We start from the raw sequence: 17,397 nt of genomic DNA, 5'->3' as shown, positions 1-17,397 counted from the left end.
ACTTTTTTTAAAACGCCCGCGCCTTGCAGACTTCTAATGTACATTTATTTCTCATAATCAATGTCAGTTTAAAAAAATGTAACCAGGGACTTGAGCCATTTATTCGAGTTTCATTTCCTTTCAAAGTTCCCTGTTTTACACGATTATACTTTCAATACAAATCGAAAAATTTTAATTAAAATTGTAAAAAAAAATATGTAAGTAAAATAAATTATGCAAAAACCATGCTTATAACTAATAAATAATATATAATATAGGTTGATAAAATTTTGGTGGTTAGCATAAAATTTGTGACAGAAATCCTAATTAAATATTTATAAAAATTTTCCATCACTCTTAAATAAAAAAATTTTTTGATTTAAATTAATTACAATTTTGGCTGATTTATATATACTTTAAATAATGTCTTCAGTTAACTAAATTAATTTTTGAATCATTCGACTATATCAAAGAAATTATAATGTATTGTATAAAAGTATATTGATTTATTTCTCGATAAAATTTGAAAATATTATTTTTTTAAACCACAATCAACCTTAAATCTAACATCCTTCCCTTCTTTTACTATTATGCCTGATATCTGTCATATTCATATGGTTCAATTATTTCTATCACGATTACGATGAAATGATCAGGAAATGTAAATAATTTGGAATATTGATCCTAAGTCCACCATGCCAAGATTCAAACTCCTGAATTTGATCGTCAATCGGGGGCTTATTATATACCTCTGGGATTTAATGATTATTAAGAGAGACCCCGGGCAGGGCCGTATTTTAATTTTATTTAACTATCCGGCCCGGACCTAAAAAAAATTTTTTTAAAAAATACCCGTCCCTTGCCATATATTTTAAAATCCCATTAATAGCTATAAAAGTTAAAAATAAATATAGTATCTTCTTCTTCTTCTCCGTTTTATGGCAATTTCCAGGTTTACCCGGGTAGGCCAGTTTTCCCTCTGATTTTTCTTTTCCATTGTATATTTTAAAAAAATTTGAGGCGGGCTTAAAAATATTTTTTTATAAAAAAAATCCGGGCCGGGTATGAAATTTTTTTAAAGAGAAATCCGGGTAAGGCCGTGCAAATAGTACCTCTGCAGATCTCAGATTATTACATCCTATCTTTTTTATATATAATATTATGCATATGCGACTATAAATATTTTCTATATTAAATCATATATAAAAAATTTGTGTAACAATGTATGAATTTAACTTTTAACCATAATTAACTCTTTCAAATGAGTATTAATTATCTAATATAGGGGCGTCACTAGCCTTTACAATCATTCAGGAGGGGGGGGGGGCTCGAAAAATTTTTTTAAAATTATTTTCAAAATTACTTTATTTTTTTTAGCTAACATTATCCAAATTTAACTTTTTTTAACAATCTAAAATTACCTTTTTTTAAACTAACTTACCTATTTTTTAGTGGTATAAAAAAAATTCAAAATTTTGAGGAGGCTCTTCAAATTTTTTAGGGGGCTCACACCTCTGAGCGCTCCTTCCCCTTCCCTAGTGGAGCTGCTGATCTAATAACTATCTTATGTAAAAGATTAAACTCTATTCTAAATAAAATGAGCAAAAAATCAATATAATAAAATAAGAATCTGGGTTTAGTTTTCAAAGGTCCATACGAACCATTTAACATGGCAATTTTAATATTTATAAATATTAACAGAAATTATGATTTTAAAATGAATATTATTTTTACACAAACAAATATTTTATAAAATAAAATACAAATTTTATACATAAACGTCATATTTTTATTTTAGTCCCCATGCATAAGATCTACCTTCTCCGGGCATGGCTTAGACTTTCCCAGACTTTAGATGGTGCAAAAGTAAGTAAGGAGGAACAAAATAAAATATTATTTATTAAGAATTTATCAAAGTAGTTTTGCTTTTTAGAATTCGCATTATCCTCGATCTTTCTTGCTAAATATAAATATAATTTAACTAATATCTTCGAAAAAATATAATTAGTATGCAGAATTTGGAAGCTTGACTAAAACTGGTTCTAGTTTCGGTTAAGATATTTATTTTAAAGAGTGGTTCTGATCTCGGTTTGTTAATTTGAAGCGGTTACGAGGGTTCCAGAAGTTTCGTTTGCAAACTCGTTAAAGTAATCAAAAAAAAGCTCAAACAATAGATAAACCCTATGAAAAGAATCAGGCAACAATAATATGGGTAAATTATTCGCACTATTATTAGATTCCTTTTAAAAAAGGATTCCAGGTTCAGGATTCAAACTCGGATATCCATGTGATATTTTTTTTAAGAATTAGTCAATCCACAACTTTTAGGGATCTGAACCTAGTACCATATAAAGGCCTCCATTACTTCCCATTAGCTTAAATAATTTTAAATAATAAATAAAGGATGTTCAACTAAATTTTTCAATTGGATATAATTGATATATTTACAAATATAAATAACGACATTTTTATAAAGAGAGAGAGAAATACTTTTGAATCTGTGCCGATAGGTAGTTTGCATTCCTTACAATAATTAGAGAAAAGCTCTTCGTAGCATTTAAGGCAATATTGATTTTCGTCTTTGACGATGTATCGCTTTCCCGTCAGGGATTGATTACAATTTTTGCAGGTAAAGTGTCCATTATGCCAATCTTTATTCATGGCTTTGGTGTATTCATTCGCGAATATCAACTGTTGTTTTATAAATGATTTTTTTAAAAAATTTATATATTATAATAGTAAATATATTTTAATTAAGTTCCTAGTGAGTAATATGTAAAAGCGTAAATTTAAACATGGCTAAATTATTAATGTTTGAGCAAAAAGTTTTTTTTTGAGCATGGCTAAATGTCAATAGCTAGCAATCGTTTATTTAATTTTTATTAATTAGGGATAAAACTAAATAAATCTAGGGTTTGAAATTTAATCCTGTAATAGATAAATACAGAATAAACTTATCGACAAAAAAATTTGCCATGCGTTATTAACGCATTAAATTCACAATAAAAAAAATGTTTTAATCGTTAAAATATTTTAAAGTAATTATGCTTTAAGTTATCATAAATGATATATGAAATGAAAGTTTAGCCCTCCTCTATCACTTTGAGAGTTTTACATAATAAACGGCTAAGGTTAGGAGTACGTCAGGTGAATGCTTATGGTCATAGAACCAAAAGTAGCGCATTATTAGTCATATTTTCAAAAAGTAGCTTTCGCTGATTTTTACGCTACAATAGAATTTTTAAATTTTTTTTTATATTTCCAATCTATATTCATTTAACATTTCAAATTCAAGCATTTAAAAAATATTAGTATAAAAATATGACTAAAAATTTTAAATATATAATAATTTATTTTGTTGCATTTTAATGCACTTGATATCAAATTTTATATATATTTATATAAAATAAAATTATCAAAAATACTCTTTTGAGTATTTTTAGATTTTAAAAAAGGGTCTAGGGAATATTTTAAATGGATTCTTTATTTTAAAAAATCCTCCATAGCAGGTGACGTTCTTGATGTACTAGGTATTGCATTTTTGTCTGGTATACGATTACTCAATGTTATCATTAGCCTACTAGTTGTCTTTTGAATCCTATCATATAAATTTAAAACTAGGGTGAATAATAGCAGCTAGCACGTTATTATCATAAACCTTATGCTGAATTTTAAAAGATCTGGATGTCTAAAAACAATATTTGCAAGTACATCATAAATCTGGCAGCCAATTACTCTTTTTAGAGCGAATGCAGCATATATTTATTTTTAATGCCTTGGGATCTAGCCAATGGCCAGCTACTCTTAAATAAATTATAAATAAAAAAAAAATACTTTATTCTACGTCCTATTATGAGTCCAATAATATGCTGTTGTACAGGTGTAAGAGACATCTGATAGATCCAATAATAAAGACTTTCATTTCTTGAGAATTAGTCAGTCCTGCCATCAATGTATGCCAGAAAAATGGTATGTGAAGATTATGTCTTTATAAGATTGATAAATAAGGGATTATGGATCAAGGATTGGCTGAACCATATCAATTATAAGATTGATTATGACTGTAGCTGTAACCTTTGAGAAACCTAGTAGATATTGTAGGATTGATCAATTTTGTTTCAATTAAATTTTGAAGTAGTTCTTCTAGTACACCAAAATTATTGAAATACTTTTCACTGAGAAATTCGAAGTGTGGTAATTATAAATTTAAAACAGTAATAATTTTAATAAAATTTATGAATAATGCTTTTAAATGTTTCTTTAGGTTGAAGCTGCTTGATTTATTGGATAATATTATTCCCAGGCATTTTATACATTGAAATTTAAACCCGTTACTAATTTTTTTATTGGGTGAAAATATTTCGCAACATTGGGAAAAGGAAATTCCACAATATCATTTTTCAAAGAAATTTTGTTGTTACCTATCTCAAAATTCTCTTTTATATCAATTCATATTAGCATAATTTTACATTTTAAATTCTTGATAAATTAGAAAATGCAAGATTTTGAAATATATATTTAAATAATCAAATTAAATATAAAGTTATAATTTTAAAATTAATTTAAAAAATTATAAATAAATATTAGTAATTTTTATAATTGTATTTATTAAATAAAATTGAAAGTAGTGAAATAGCGAGATACATAGCTACTCCGAAAAAGGAGCACGCTATTGGTATTGCTATTTTTTTAAAGTAAAGTAGCGCGATAACAACTCTGCATTCATATAATTAAATAATAATTGTTTTACAATATTTTACCATTATTTTTTATAGTTTTTCATGATTTTATGTGTGTTTCTACTTATCCTATTACTATGTTAACTAAACCAGTTACTATGTCCAACCTACCCTTTTTTTGGATTGGAAAATAAAAATATATTAAAAATTATAATTTACTAAAAATGACAGATTAGTCAGTTACCCTTTAAGATATGTCTAATTTTTTCGTTAATAAACATAAGGGTTTTTACAAAATTCAGCTCAATGTTCCTTTTTGAATAGTTTCCATTTTTTACAAATATTTTAAGATTTTAATTGATAGTTATAGAAATTTGTCTGTTAAGTAAACAAAAAAAATAATATAATTAATAAATAATATAGAAATTATGGATGGGATCTTAAAATCAGAAGGAGTCACGTATTATTTTAGGTAAAATAAGTGTAATTTAATTGAAAATCAAAATATATTTTATAATTATAATTGAATGAGATATAGTATTAAAAAGTAGTATTATATTTGATATGGAGTGTATAAATGATGGAAAACACAGAGGCGGTATACTTTATTGATTAAACATTAAATTTTGACGTATATATTATCACTGACTCACGTGTCGAGCCTTTTACGAAAGGTATTATCACGAATGTTGATCAATAGATATTTCCACACATATCGGGAATGCCAATTACCGCAAAAAGGCTTATCCTCAGATACATCACCATGAAAACATTTCGAGGAACGCATTCAAGGAAATTGTTTTCACAATAATATATTCGCTATAATGTATTCGAGAAAAGAGGTATCGAGACTCGCCCTAATGGTGCTAATGTATTAATGATAGACATGTAACCGCTTTTAATAGTTTGGAAACTGGGGGTGGATAAAAATAATTAACATTGCTTCCATAAACTAGTAAGCACTAATCATGAATTATATTTTGTTGATTACTTCTATAATTTTCCTTCTAGCATGTTATGGCATAGCAACCCGAACCTAAATCGTGAAAAAAAAATGTCACTCAAATCTGAATAAAACTTAAAAATGTATGTGAACCGGTATACCTTTTGATATTCTAACTCTTTTAATGGTGATTAATTTTTAATGAGATTTGATGGATATCCGTATAGAATATTCTCCTTTCTCCTCATAGATATAACTTAATATAAGAGAATCTTGAAAATATTTTAATTTGTATACGACTCAATATTATTTTTTAGAGAATAATAATAAAAAATATTTTTAAATGTACTTCTCATTGAATAATTCTAATTAGTTTGTAAGAAAAAAGATTCGCACCGGTTTATAAATGTTGTTCGAACCGAACTTAAAACCCCTTATATTTTATCTGAAACAATATTTGGCATGGTTCGAATCCCTGTATAATAGCGACAAAAACTGTGTAAAAAATTACACAATAAGAAAAAATTTATAATCGATCTCAACATAAATTTATTTTATCATAAAATTGTGGTGCATTTCTTTTCTTAGTCTTAATTAGGGGAAAAAAAATTCATATAATTTTTTTAACTCATAGCATATATACTTTATACTTATATTTATATATATAAGCATATAATATATATTGGAAATTAAAACTCATTATTAAATAAATATCATTTTTTTATATTCATGTTTCGTCATTTATCGTCTTCGAGAAGTGTTAAAAAGTCATATTTAATAATATTCTCAAGAAATAAAATATATTTATTTACATAAATTTCCTTGTGTAATGACAATTTTTCATTGTAATATTGATTTAAAAAAAGAGTATATATTTAAAGTTTATACATATTTAAGGAATTATTAGAATATATTTATTTTGTTGGAATTTTTATTTTTATCTATAATGTATTCAACATGTTAGTTTTTTTATACTAGATTATCAGGTATATAATTGTTAACTACGGGAATTATTTTAAGTCTATTTACAACAATATACATTTATCTAAATTTAATATATAGTAGAAATTAATGCATACAATCAAAGACCCGCAGAGGTACCATTTGCACGGCTCCGATTTTTTTTTTAAAAAAAAAATTTCGACCTGGCCCTGATTTTTATTATATGGGCGATTTAAAATATTCGGTTATAAAATATACGGCGAGGCCCGGATATTTATTTAAAATTAAAATAAGACCGGCCCGTGGGGTCTCTCCTTTCAATATTACTTAATTGATATTATACAATTGCTATGATATACACTATTTGTCTTAAGATTTTATATGCAAGTAATTCAAAAGTCTGGTATGCAAAAATCAGTCCAAAAAAAATAATTAAATAATTTTATTTTTTGTGTTGCTGAAAAGCCCGATTTGGGTCGATTTTTAAAAACGACCCAATTAAGATTTTAGCCATAATAGTATTGTGTAAGCCTCAAGATTTAGCAAGTAGAAGTCCAAACCATTCTGCCATCTATGAACAAAATCACCAGGCTTACATAATATTATTTCGGTTATAATCTTAAATGGGCAGTTTTTAAAATGGACTCGACTCGAACTTTTTAACATCACTAGCCCCATATGAATTTTTTTTATCCGAACTGTAGTGATGCAAAATTACTCCATCTGAGTCGATTTTAAAAATGGCTAACTAATATTTTAGCCAGAAAAATATTGCCTAAGCCTCGTGATTTCGCTAATCGATATTCAAACCTTTAGGCCATCTATAAGATCTTCAGACTTGCGTAATATTTTTCTGGATATTGAGTTAGCTATTTTTAAAAATCGGCTCAAATGGAGCGATGTCGCATCACTACTGGGCTGGACGGCCTCTGGAATGTTTACCAAGCTTTAATAATAATATAAAAAAAATTCAAAATAAGGTGCTTTTTTCTAGGTCCAAGTATAATCTTTTGGTTTTTTTAGTCAATTAAGTTTCCAGTGAAAATCTTTTAAGCTTTTAATATAAACTGATAATTTATTTACAAGTCCATCGAATATGAATTTTAGTTTCTTTTATATAATAATTCATTTTTTTACTAGATTAGATTTTAAAAAAAGATTTGGCTTTGATAATTTGGATAAAAAAGGAATATATCTACTAATTATATACATTTATTTTTTTAAACATAAAATTTAATTTTTTTTAAACATAAAATTTAATTTTTTTTTAAAAAAAAAATTTATTTAAAAATTTTCCTAATTTTAAATTTTTAAAAAAAATGAAATATATATACAATGGTATCTTGATCATATTAAATAAATTTTATAAAGTCATTTTTGGTTAAAATTTAAATTGTATTAATCATGATTTTTAAATCTTTATGAACATTTCATTCCAAATAACCTAAATGAATGAAAAATGACAGATTTCAACATGTTAGAAAAATATTTTTAACTAAAAGTTTATCAAAAATGGTGGCTTTAAAGAGATATAAATGCAATGCAAGGCAATGTTACGGTTAAATAATGACCAAATTTTACTAAAATGCAATAAGACTATTTTTTAATATATATTAATGTAATCATGCCGTCGCCTCCCATATTCTTTAAATCTCCTGTAACACAGAACTACCTAATTGGCTTGAGAAGAAAATACGATCCTTGTTGGATTCGAACCCAGAACTATCGTAGTGATATAAACACTCACCGACTAGGTTACAGAGTCTACTTGAAAACAGTTAATTTATTTATATATAAGAATATAATTACGACGTCTTTTATTGTTTGCTTTAGTAAGCTAAAATCAACTTAGAAATGGTGTAAAAATTCAGTTTTCATATGCCTAAAAGAGATAGATAAGTTTCTAACAATTGAAGAAGAATATATAAGATGAATTAATTTTTAACATTGGAAGATTAAGCATTAGTATATAATATATATATAACATAATGTATATAATATAATTTTAACTAATATAACTTTAACTAGCAAATTGTCTGTCAAAAAAAATAACATGTAAATTTAAATATGCCATTAATTTGTTTAAGTACTTTAGTAAAGTAGATTAATTTAGTATATATGCGGTAAGTTTATTGAAATAAGGTAAATCTGGAATCCTTTCATGGCGATTTTTGAATTTGATAATTGTGATTTTACCTGAAATAAATTCCAGCACAGAGTATACACCCTATTAATTTCCGATAATTTAGTCAAATATATTTCTATATGTTTTTTACTTATACGAAAAATCTATAATATAAAAATCAACATAAATTAAGATTGGTTTCAAAATTGGCAATAATCCTTTCTGAAATTTACAGGGTAATTACTTTATACAAGTTGAAATTCATTTCAGGTAAAATTAGATTTTGAATAATTACAGGGGGGGAGGGGGTATTTTAGATAAACTTAACATAGAAATACTTTTTCAACTAATCCATAAATTATTTATAACATAATTATATTACTTCAGTTGTAATTTATATCGATTTAGTAATATCTCCAAACATTTTTTCCCTCTAATAAATTTTGTCTTTGCATCGCACGGTAAAATCTTATAAACTATTTAAACGATTTGTACTTGTGAGTTTAAACTAATATATTTTGCTAGGTGATATTTTGGACATAACCCTCACTAACAATATTATATTTTTTTAGATTATAAACTACAATCACACAATTATACATATGTTCAAATGAAAATGTAGTTTAATAAAATTTTTTTAATGTGTGAGTGTGAATGTGGTACCGAGATGATTTCTTCAGAGATATAATGAAATCGATATATTAGAAGAGTATGTTATAATTAGGGTTCGAAATAATTTGTGTATTATAGATTGAAAATATTAATAAATATTTATTTCACTAACATATTTCATTAGGGCAAATTTATAATTTATCTATTTTTGGTTGGGCTTTTTTTATAGTCTTTACTTATAATTTTATTTATATAAATATGCAATCGGCGGGTTTTAGCCTACAAGCCAACCGCGCTTTGTTTTAAATCCCTTGCCCATACCTATTCAGTAAATCACCTGTCCATAAAAAATTTAAGAGAACACATCCACCTGTTATATAATTTTTTTTTGATCTTGCTTATTGTAGACCTCTAAAATCTTATAATTTCTTGTAATATCCATCTCAATTCGCAACACACCTAACTTTTTTTTTCTCTTTAGCTTTCACCTTTTCTGGCGGTAAGCTCCTTCAACATCTCTCTCCACTCTATGTTATTCATACAATCTCTTTTATCTAATTTATACTTCTTTATATTGACTCTAACTTTACGGCCCCATTGAAGTTTTGGCCTTCCTCTTTTACGTTTGCCCATCACTTCCAAACTCTCAACCTTATTTCCTATGTAGTTCATAGGCCTTCTCATTGTGTGCCCATACCACCTAAGTCTGTTTACCATTAACTTAGTCTTAATGGGCACTACCTTTAAACTACTTGGTATTTTTGTACTGCGCACTTTTCCTTTCTTGTTACCCCTATCATCCTCAGCATTCTCATCACCATAGTTTGTAGACTTCTCTCGTCTGATTCCTTGGTTGGCCATGTTTCCGAACTATATAGAATAGTCGGTTGTACTATGGAACTGTAAATTTTTCCCTTTAATTTGTGTGGGATCCTTTTGTCAAATAGCACTCCAAATAAAAATCTCCACTTTAACCACCCTTGATTTATTTTACTCTTTATCTCTTTTTCTATTGTGCCGTTTGTTTGTATAGTGGAGCCCAAATATTTGCAGCTTTCAAATGCCGATATCTGCCATTCATTTATATCAATACTCTCTGTTTCATCTCCTTCTATCACCATACTCCGTCTTTTCTCTATTTACTTTTAGTCCGTGCTTTTCTAGAATATTTATCCAACTCACTATCTTTCTTTCATTTCATCCTTGGATTCGGCAAATATCACAATATCATCTGCAAATATCATATTCCACGGGACTGTTTTAGGTATAGACTGTGCTAATACATCTATTACTGTAATGAAGAGAAGTGGACTGAGAGCCGACCCTTAATGAACTCCTTCGGCTATTGTGAAGCCTGCTGAAATACCTCTTGTGCTACGGACTATTGTTGTATGGCCCATATACATTTCCTGTATTATTCTTATATATTTTTCGGGAACCTTTTTGTGGCGTAGCGCCCACCAGATAAGTTTTCTTGGGATTCTATCGAAGGCCTTTTCTAGATCGAGAAAGGCCATGTATAGCTTTTTGTTCTTTTCCCTGTATTTTTCACTCATTTGCCTAATTGCGTGGATAGCATCAGTTGTTGATCTTCCAGGCATTAAGTCAAACTGAGTCTCTCCTATTTCGATTATGTCTCTAAATCTCTTATCTATTATTTTTTCGTATTAGACAGTGTGACATTAGTTTTATGCCCCTGTAATTTTGACAATTGTGTGGATCCCCTTTATTTTTGAAGATAGGAACTAGATAGCTCTGCCTCCATTTTTAAGGGATCTCTTTATTTCCCAGTATTTTATTGTACAGATTTGCGAGGAGGTGTATACCCTCATCTCCTAGTGCTTTAAGGCTTTCTATTGGAATATCATCTGGACCCCTAGCTTTGTTGTTTTTCATATGCTTGAGGCATGTGATTATTTCTTGTTCTGTTATAGGTTGTACAAGGTTTTGACATGGGGAGTGTTCGTCTAGATGTAGTATGTGGGGATTAAAGTTGAGAAGCTCCTGAAAATATTCTTTCCATCTATTCATTATTTCTTTTTCCTTTATTATCAATTTCCCATCTTTATTTTTGATTACTTTCGGAGCTCCGTTTATATCCCTAGTATTCTTTTCTCGCTGTTTGGCTAATCTGTATATTTTATTTTGCCCTTCTTTGGTATGTAGATCTTCATACATGTCATTGTATACCATAGACTTGGCCATAGCCACCGACTTTGTAGCTAATCTCTTGGATTTTTTGTATCTTGTCTTGTCATCTGGGTTTTTGGATTTGTACCATATTTTATAAAGGGCTTTTTTCTCCTGTATAGTGGTTTGTACCTCTTCATTCCACCACCATAGTTCTTATTATGATTTGTTACCTCCCCTTGTCAAGCCTAGTGTTGATTTGGCAGTGTCTATTAATCTGGATAAAAGGTCTGTCCACATTTTTTCAATGACTTGTGAGGAATCTATTGTTTCAATGTTTGCATTGATTGCAAAGGCATCTGTCGGTTCCAGTTTTATCTTATTTTGAGTGGATTTATTTGAAATGTGTAAATCCATGACTAGTAGCTTGTGTTGCGCGGCGATATCTTCTCCTGTGATGACTTTGCAGTCTATTACATCTTTTAATCTTCTGCGAGAGATTAGCATGTAATCTATGTGTGTTTTCCTTGTACCACTTTCATATGTTATTAGATGGTCTTTTTTCCTAGAGTAGGTGTTGGTTAAGGCAAGGTCGAAGGCTTGCGCAAATTTCAGTACATGCTCTCCTTCATCATTTCTTTCTCCATATCCAAAACCACCATGATGCCTTTTGTAGCTATCTCTTGCTTTCCCCACATGCGCATTAAGTCACCACCTATTATGACTAAGTCATCCTTAGAGTTTCCATTACAGCTTCATCAAGGATAGCTCTAAAGTCATATTTCTCTTCCTTGCAACCCGTTTGAGGAGCATATACTGAAAGGATGTGTAGTATTGATTGACCAATGCAGAGTTTTATCTTCATTAGTCTATCAGAGATCCTGCTGACTTCTACTTCTGAGGAGGTTAGATCTTGACTAAGAATGATGCCGGCACCTTTCCTATTGCTAGCAATTCCATTATAGTACAATTTATACCCATCTCCAATCATCAAAGTCTTCTGTCCTTTCCATTTCGTCTCTTGTATGCACGCTATATTCTCTTGTTCAACATTGATGCCAATTCTTTAGTATTACCTTTAAGTGTACCAATATTCAAACTTGCTAATCTTGTCTTCTTTGCTTACTTGGAGGGAACGCCCTAACTTTCATATTCATATTTTCATTTGTTTCCTTCATTTTGTTTATTAAACAAGTATCCTTAGCACCCGGCTGTCCAGGCCTGTAGGTGACCGGGGTGTCATCTCTAAGCTCCGAAATTCATCTTATCATATGTCTTTACACATCAATCATCGAAGAAAAACCTGAAAGTTTTTTATGCTCCTTACCAGGATTGAACCTGCGTCTTATGCGTCTTTCTGTTTCCAATCATACATCTAACCCATTAGGCCACCCCGGCGATCGCAACACACCTAACTATATTTTATTCAATATTGAAATATCTATTAACAGGAGAGACTACCAAACTTCAAGTCTTAAAAATTTTATATTTCTTTATAAAAAAATTATGGGTATTTAGAAAATATCTCATTTTTATATATATTTAATATAATTAAGTAAAATAGGTTAGGGTGGGAGTTTGAAAAGAGCAGCCTAATGCAACACTCGGTAGGGTGAATAAGAAATAAAGGGTAAAAAGTAATATATATCTAAGAGGAATTCCATCACTTCTCCATTTTTTTTCTTTTCCCTCAACTTACACTTCCCTTGTCATTTCTTTCTATCTCCTCTTCGATCTACTTCATCTCCAACCACCACTTAGTCGAAATAAAGAAGGATAAAAAAATAGATTTGAAAAATTATAATAAATATAATAGAGAAAGAAATAAAGGATTAAAATGGGGAAAGAAATAAAAGAAAAGTAAAAACCATATGGATTATAGAAATAAACAACAGGCATCTAGTGACAAAATAAATCTTATATAAATATTATAATATCGATGGCGTTATATTTATACTTTCGTTGGTTAGGATAAAATTTATATTACTTGTATAATCATACCGTAAAGATAATAGCTTAAACACCATTGGAGATTTATTTTGTTAATAACTGATTTGACAATTTAAAAATAGTTTTAGACGAATAATGCTAAAATAACCCGAAATATTTTATTTTCAATTTATTGAGTAATTTAGTATTTTTAATATATTTGAAAATGAATGGAAAAAATAGTGTAAAGGGTGACAATTAACTCGTTGTAGATACCAAATGAATTTTTTTAATTTTTAGATTTATGTTCTACTTCTACACTTTATTGCCATTCATTTATTATTTATTCTTTTTGATATATCGAATACATTTTATATATGTAAAGTTTTGAATTGTATATAAATAATACTAGCTGATAACCCGTCAAGAATGACGGGTTGTAATTAGTTAGTTTGTGTATATGGTACTAAATATATTTTATAAAAATATTAAAATTTAGGAGAAAAAGAGGTAAATTTGTGAATTACATCTCATAAGATATTCTTAATTTCTGATTCATCTATCATCAAATAAGGGAGAAAAGTGTGATGACTCGTCTTTCTTGATCGGCAAAATGAAAATATAATAACTAAGAGCACCAGAGCTCCCGTTAGTCAGCCTTGCTGAACCCGTCAAAAATGACGGGGAATGGGAATTTTATCCTTACTTTTATGATAGTTGTTACCTGTAATTTGAAAATAATATCCAATTTTTATTCTTATAACCCCCTCCTACCTTCAGGCCAGGTCTAATTCATTAAAACTAAGTGTAAATGCTATGTTTTGAGTCAAAATATATTTAAAGCTTTTACTTGATACTCATATCAATATTATTTGTTAAAATATTCCTGATCATATATGCCTAATATTTAATATTAAAAAAATTTCCCCAAGCCCAACCAAAGATCATAATAATTTTGGTATTTGACTGGAATAAAATATTTAAAAAAATCATAATGAAATTAAAATACAAACAAAATCAGATCTTATGAGCCTTGGTATTTTGATCAAGCCGAGCCCAGACTTGCAAAAAAAATTTGTTTCACGTAAAAGCCTGATCCATATTTAATAATGAAAAAAAATCCCAAGCGTCCACTGATAATAATTTTGAAAAATTTCCCCAAGCCCAGCCCAATATAATTTATAAAAATATATTCCAAGTCCAGCCCGGCCCATTACAATTTTAAAAATTTTTTCTCAAACCTGGCCAACCGATGATAATTTTGAATTTTTTTTCCCAAATCTGGAGCTAGGTAAATCTCTAAAAACCATATCTATTTTTTATTCTTTTTAATCTCGCTCAATCCTATTTCAGACCAAGGTCAATCCATTAAGACTAAGAGTGAATACTATTTTTTGAGTATAACTGAGTAAAATATATTTCTCATATAAATATTCTGTGTCTTGGGAAAATTACACAGAAAGAATTATTCCATTCCTCAGGGGTTTTACAAATTTCCCAAATTTTATTAAAAATAATAGAAAGGAAGATACAGTTCTAGGTGCGATTTTGAGATGTTCGACCGTTATTTTATGAAGCCCAGGATCTTTATTATTGAGCAATTTTTTAATTACTTTTTCAATTTCATCTATGGAGAAATGAATAATGTGGGATTGAACCTAATATTAGCTATATCCTAAAAAAACACTATTCTAATCTATCTGCTTGTTTTAAAATTAACAATAAGGTATCCCCTCCCCCCTTTCAGAATAAAAAAAGGCGTGAAACAAGAATGTACACTCTCACCTCTCTTGTTCAATATCATAATTTATAAAATCATAAAAGAAGCCCTGGGAGCCGTGAATCTAATTGATATGGGTTCATACGTTTAGAAAATCGGATAATATCATATGCCAATGACATCGCCGTAGTGTCTACAGTATCGAAGAAACGAAAAATTTGCTATACTTATTAGAAACCCTAAGTCTGAGAATGGGACTAAAAATTCACTTTAATAAAAACTTTCATTCTTTCTTCCCCAAATACAGTCCAAAATCTAAATTTTACAATTGGTGGAAATGTGATTAGATAGTAGACAAAACTAAATATTTAGGCGTTATGCTTGACAATAGGGGTTGCTGTAAGGAAGAGTTGGAAATAAGAATACAAAAAACGAGAGGGGCTTTTATAAATATATGAAAATTTGGAAAACCAAAGAGATTTCCGTGTACACCAGACTCAGAATTTTCAACTCTACTACAATCTCTATATTACTATTTAGTGGGGACTTATGGGAAATCAATAAGACAGAGATTACAAGACTGCAATCATTCATAAATAATTGCCTCGAACCTTAATGACATTTTTCACCCAAAAGTGATATCAAATAATATCTATGGAGAACATCAAAACATACCCCAATTCACATTGCCTTAAAGAAACGTCGTATCCAATTCCTAGCTCACATCATAAGGAACTCGGACCATAATCTAGTTAACGATGCCATTACATGGCTCTACACTTATAATAAGAAAGAATACAATATAAATCTTTATGGTATTATAAAACTATAACTTAAATATGAAACAATTTATAAAATTAAACAATTGTAAAAATTCCAAAAACTTTTCCGGATTAAGGATAGATATTTTAAATGAAAAATTTCTGAGCTTGATTAAAATTCATATAGTTAATCTCTACTTAATATTTTCTAAACCATAGTATATGCCGCTAGTAGATCAGGACAAATCGTAATTCAATTGGTATGTACTTTAAATTTTAATTTTTGATAGTAAGTAATGATTCACAGCTTTAACTAAAAAGCTTAAATTTAAAATCAGCCACAACCCACCTTTAAAGTAATTAACTTATACTGCAGTTCTTGGGCATAGGCTCTTTTTTCTGCCCCGCTCTTTTTCTTAAAGCCTATGGACGTCTGTAACATTTTTCGAAATGTTGCGCGTAGTGCGGCTTGCCCACATAAACGTGTAGAAGGTTCCTCATATTGTTTTTAACTTTGCACCCTAATTAAATTCTGTTCCAATTAGATGGAAATGAGGAAAACCTAGCGTAGCTCTGTTGTTTATTCGACGTCAGAGAGCCTATGCGCTATATATATCACGTATCACGTAAAATAAATGAATACATTCAGAAAAAAAACAACCACCAAATTGGATTTTAAAAAAACATGATCTTTGCTGGGATTCGAACCCAAGATCATTGGATTGGAAAGCGAGGTTCTTATCGGTTAGGTCATAGACGTTTTTCAAAATTCAAGATTTTTTAAATATATATTATAAATAAATTCGGTAGTGCCTTTCGAAAAATAAACAAAATACAAATTAGGCAATACCAATCATTAACATGTCTAGCCCATAATGAAAACAATAAATTCCATTAAAACGAATAAAAAAATAGACATGGTTTTTAGAGATTTATCTATCTCCTGACTTGGGAAAAAACTCTCTTCTGGATTGGAAAAATTTTCAAAATTATTATTTCACAAAAATATGGTAATAAACGGCAAAATTTTAAAAACATCAGCTATTAATATATATAATTAATATTTTAAATTTGAACATGATTCAAGTTGGTGCACGCTTAAAGCCTTCACTTTTGAAACGGGAGGTTTATGGTTCGATATTGGTAGATGGCAAAAAATTAACACTACACTGTCTCCTTAAATTTTAAATACATTAAGAAGATGCTTTGATTATGGAGATTATATATATTAGATAATGAAAATGTAAAACGCATGTACATTCTAAGAATTAGTAATATGTATAATAATATTAAATTTCTTTTGATATCTAGGTTTGAACATGAATATAAAGAATAATTGATGAAATAGCCTAATTACCTTCACCACTATACCGAAAATTACTTAGATTAGTTATTATGAAATTTATATGATTATTAGCGTTAAATCGTTAACAAAATGTCCGGTAGACCAATTTTTTTTATCTAGCACCTTTAAGATGTATTTATGGAGTTAGGTATGCTTAGTTATATTGTTAACCCTTTATAAAGTTACAATCCCGATTTATCGTTTCCCCCAAGAGAACGAGTTTTTATTAATT

The 17,397-nt window shown here is 28.7% G+C and overlaps 1 protein-coding gene across 4 annotated transcripts in view; it reads right to left on the bottom strand.

Moving 5' to 3' along the window:
* The window catches only part of LOC135925482 (four and a half LIM domains protein 2-like), a 74,598-nt gene that overhangs the window by 7,734 nt on the left and 49,467 nt on the right, over window positions 1-17,397 (bottom strand). For all 4 annotated transcript variants that reach the window (XM_065460828.1, XM_065460831.1, XM_065460830.1 and 1 more), the window contains exon 4: window positions 2,470-2,670. In XM_065460828.1, coding sequence (XP_065316900.1) covers window positions 2,470-2,670 — 201 coding nt within the window. The remainder of the gene's footprint in view (window positions 1-2,469; window positions 2,671-17,397) is intronic.

Source organism: Gordionus sp. m RMFG-2023, chromosome 2, assembly GCF_954871325.1.
Source record: "Gordionus sp. m RMFG-2023 chromosome 2, tfGorSpeb1-WG-v2, whole genome shotgun sequence".
NCBI lineage: Eukaryota > Metazoa > Nematomorpha > Gordioida > Chordodea > Parachordodidae > Gordionus > Gordionus sp. m RMFG-2023.
Note: the sequence above shows the minus strand (reverse complement) of the source record. Positions and strands in the feature narration are given on the sequence as shown.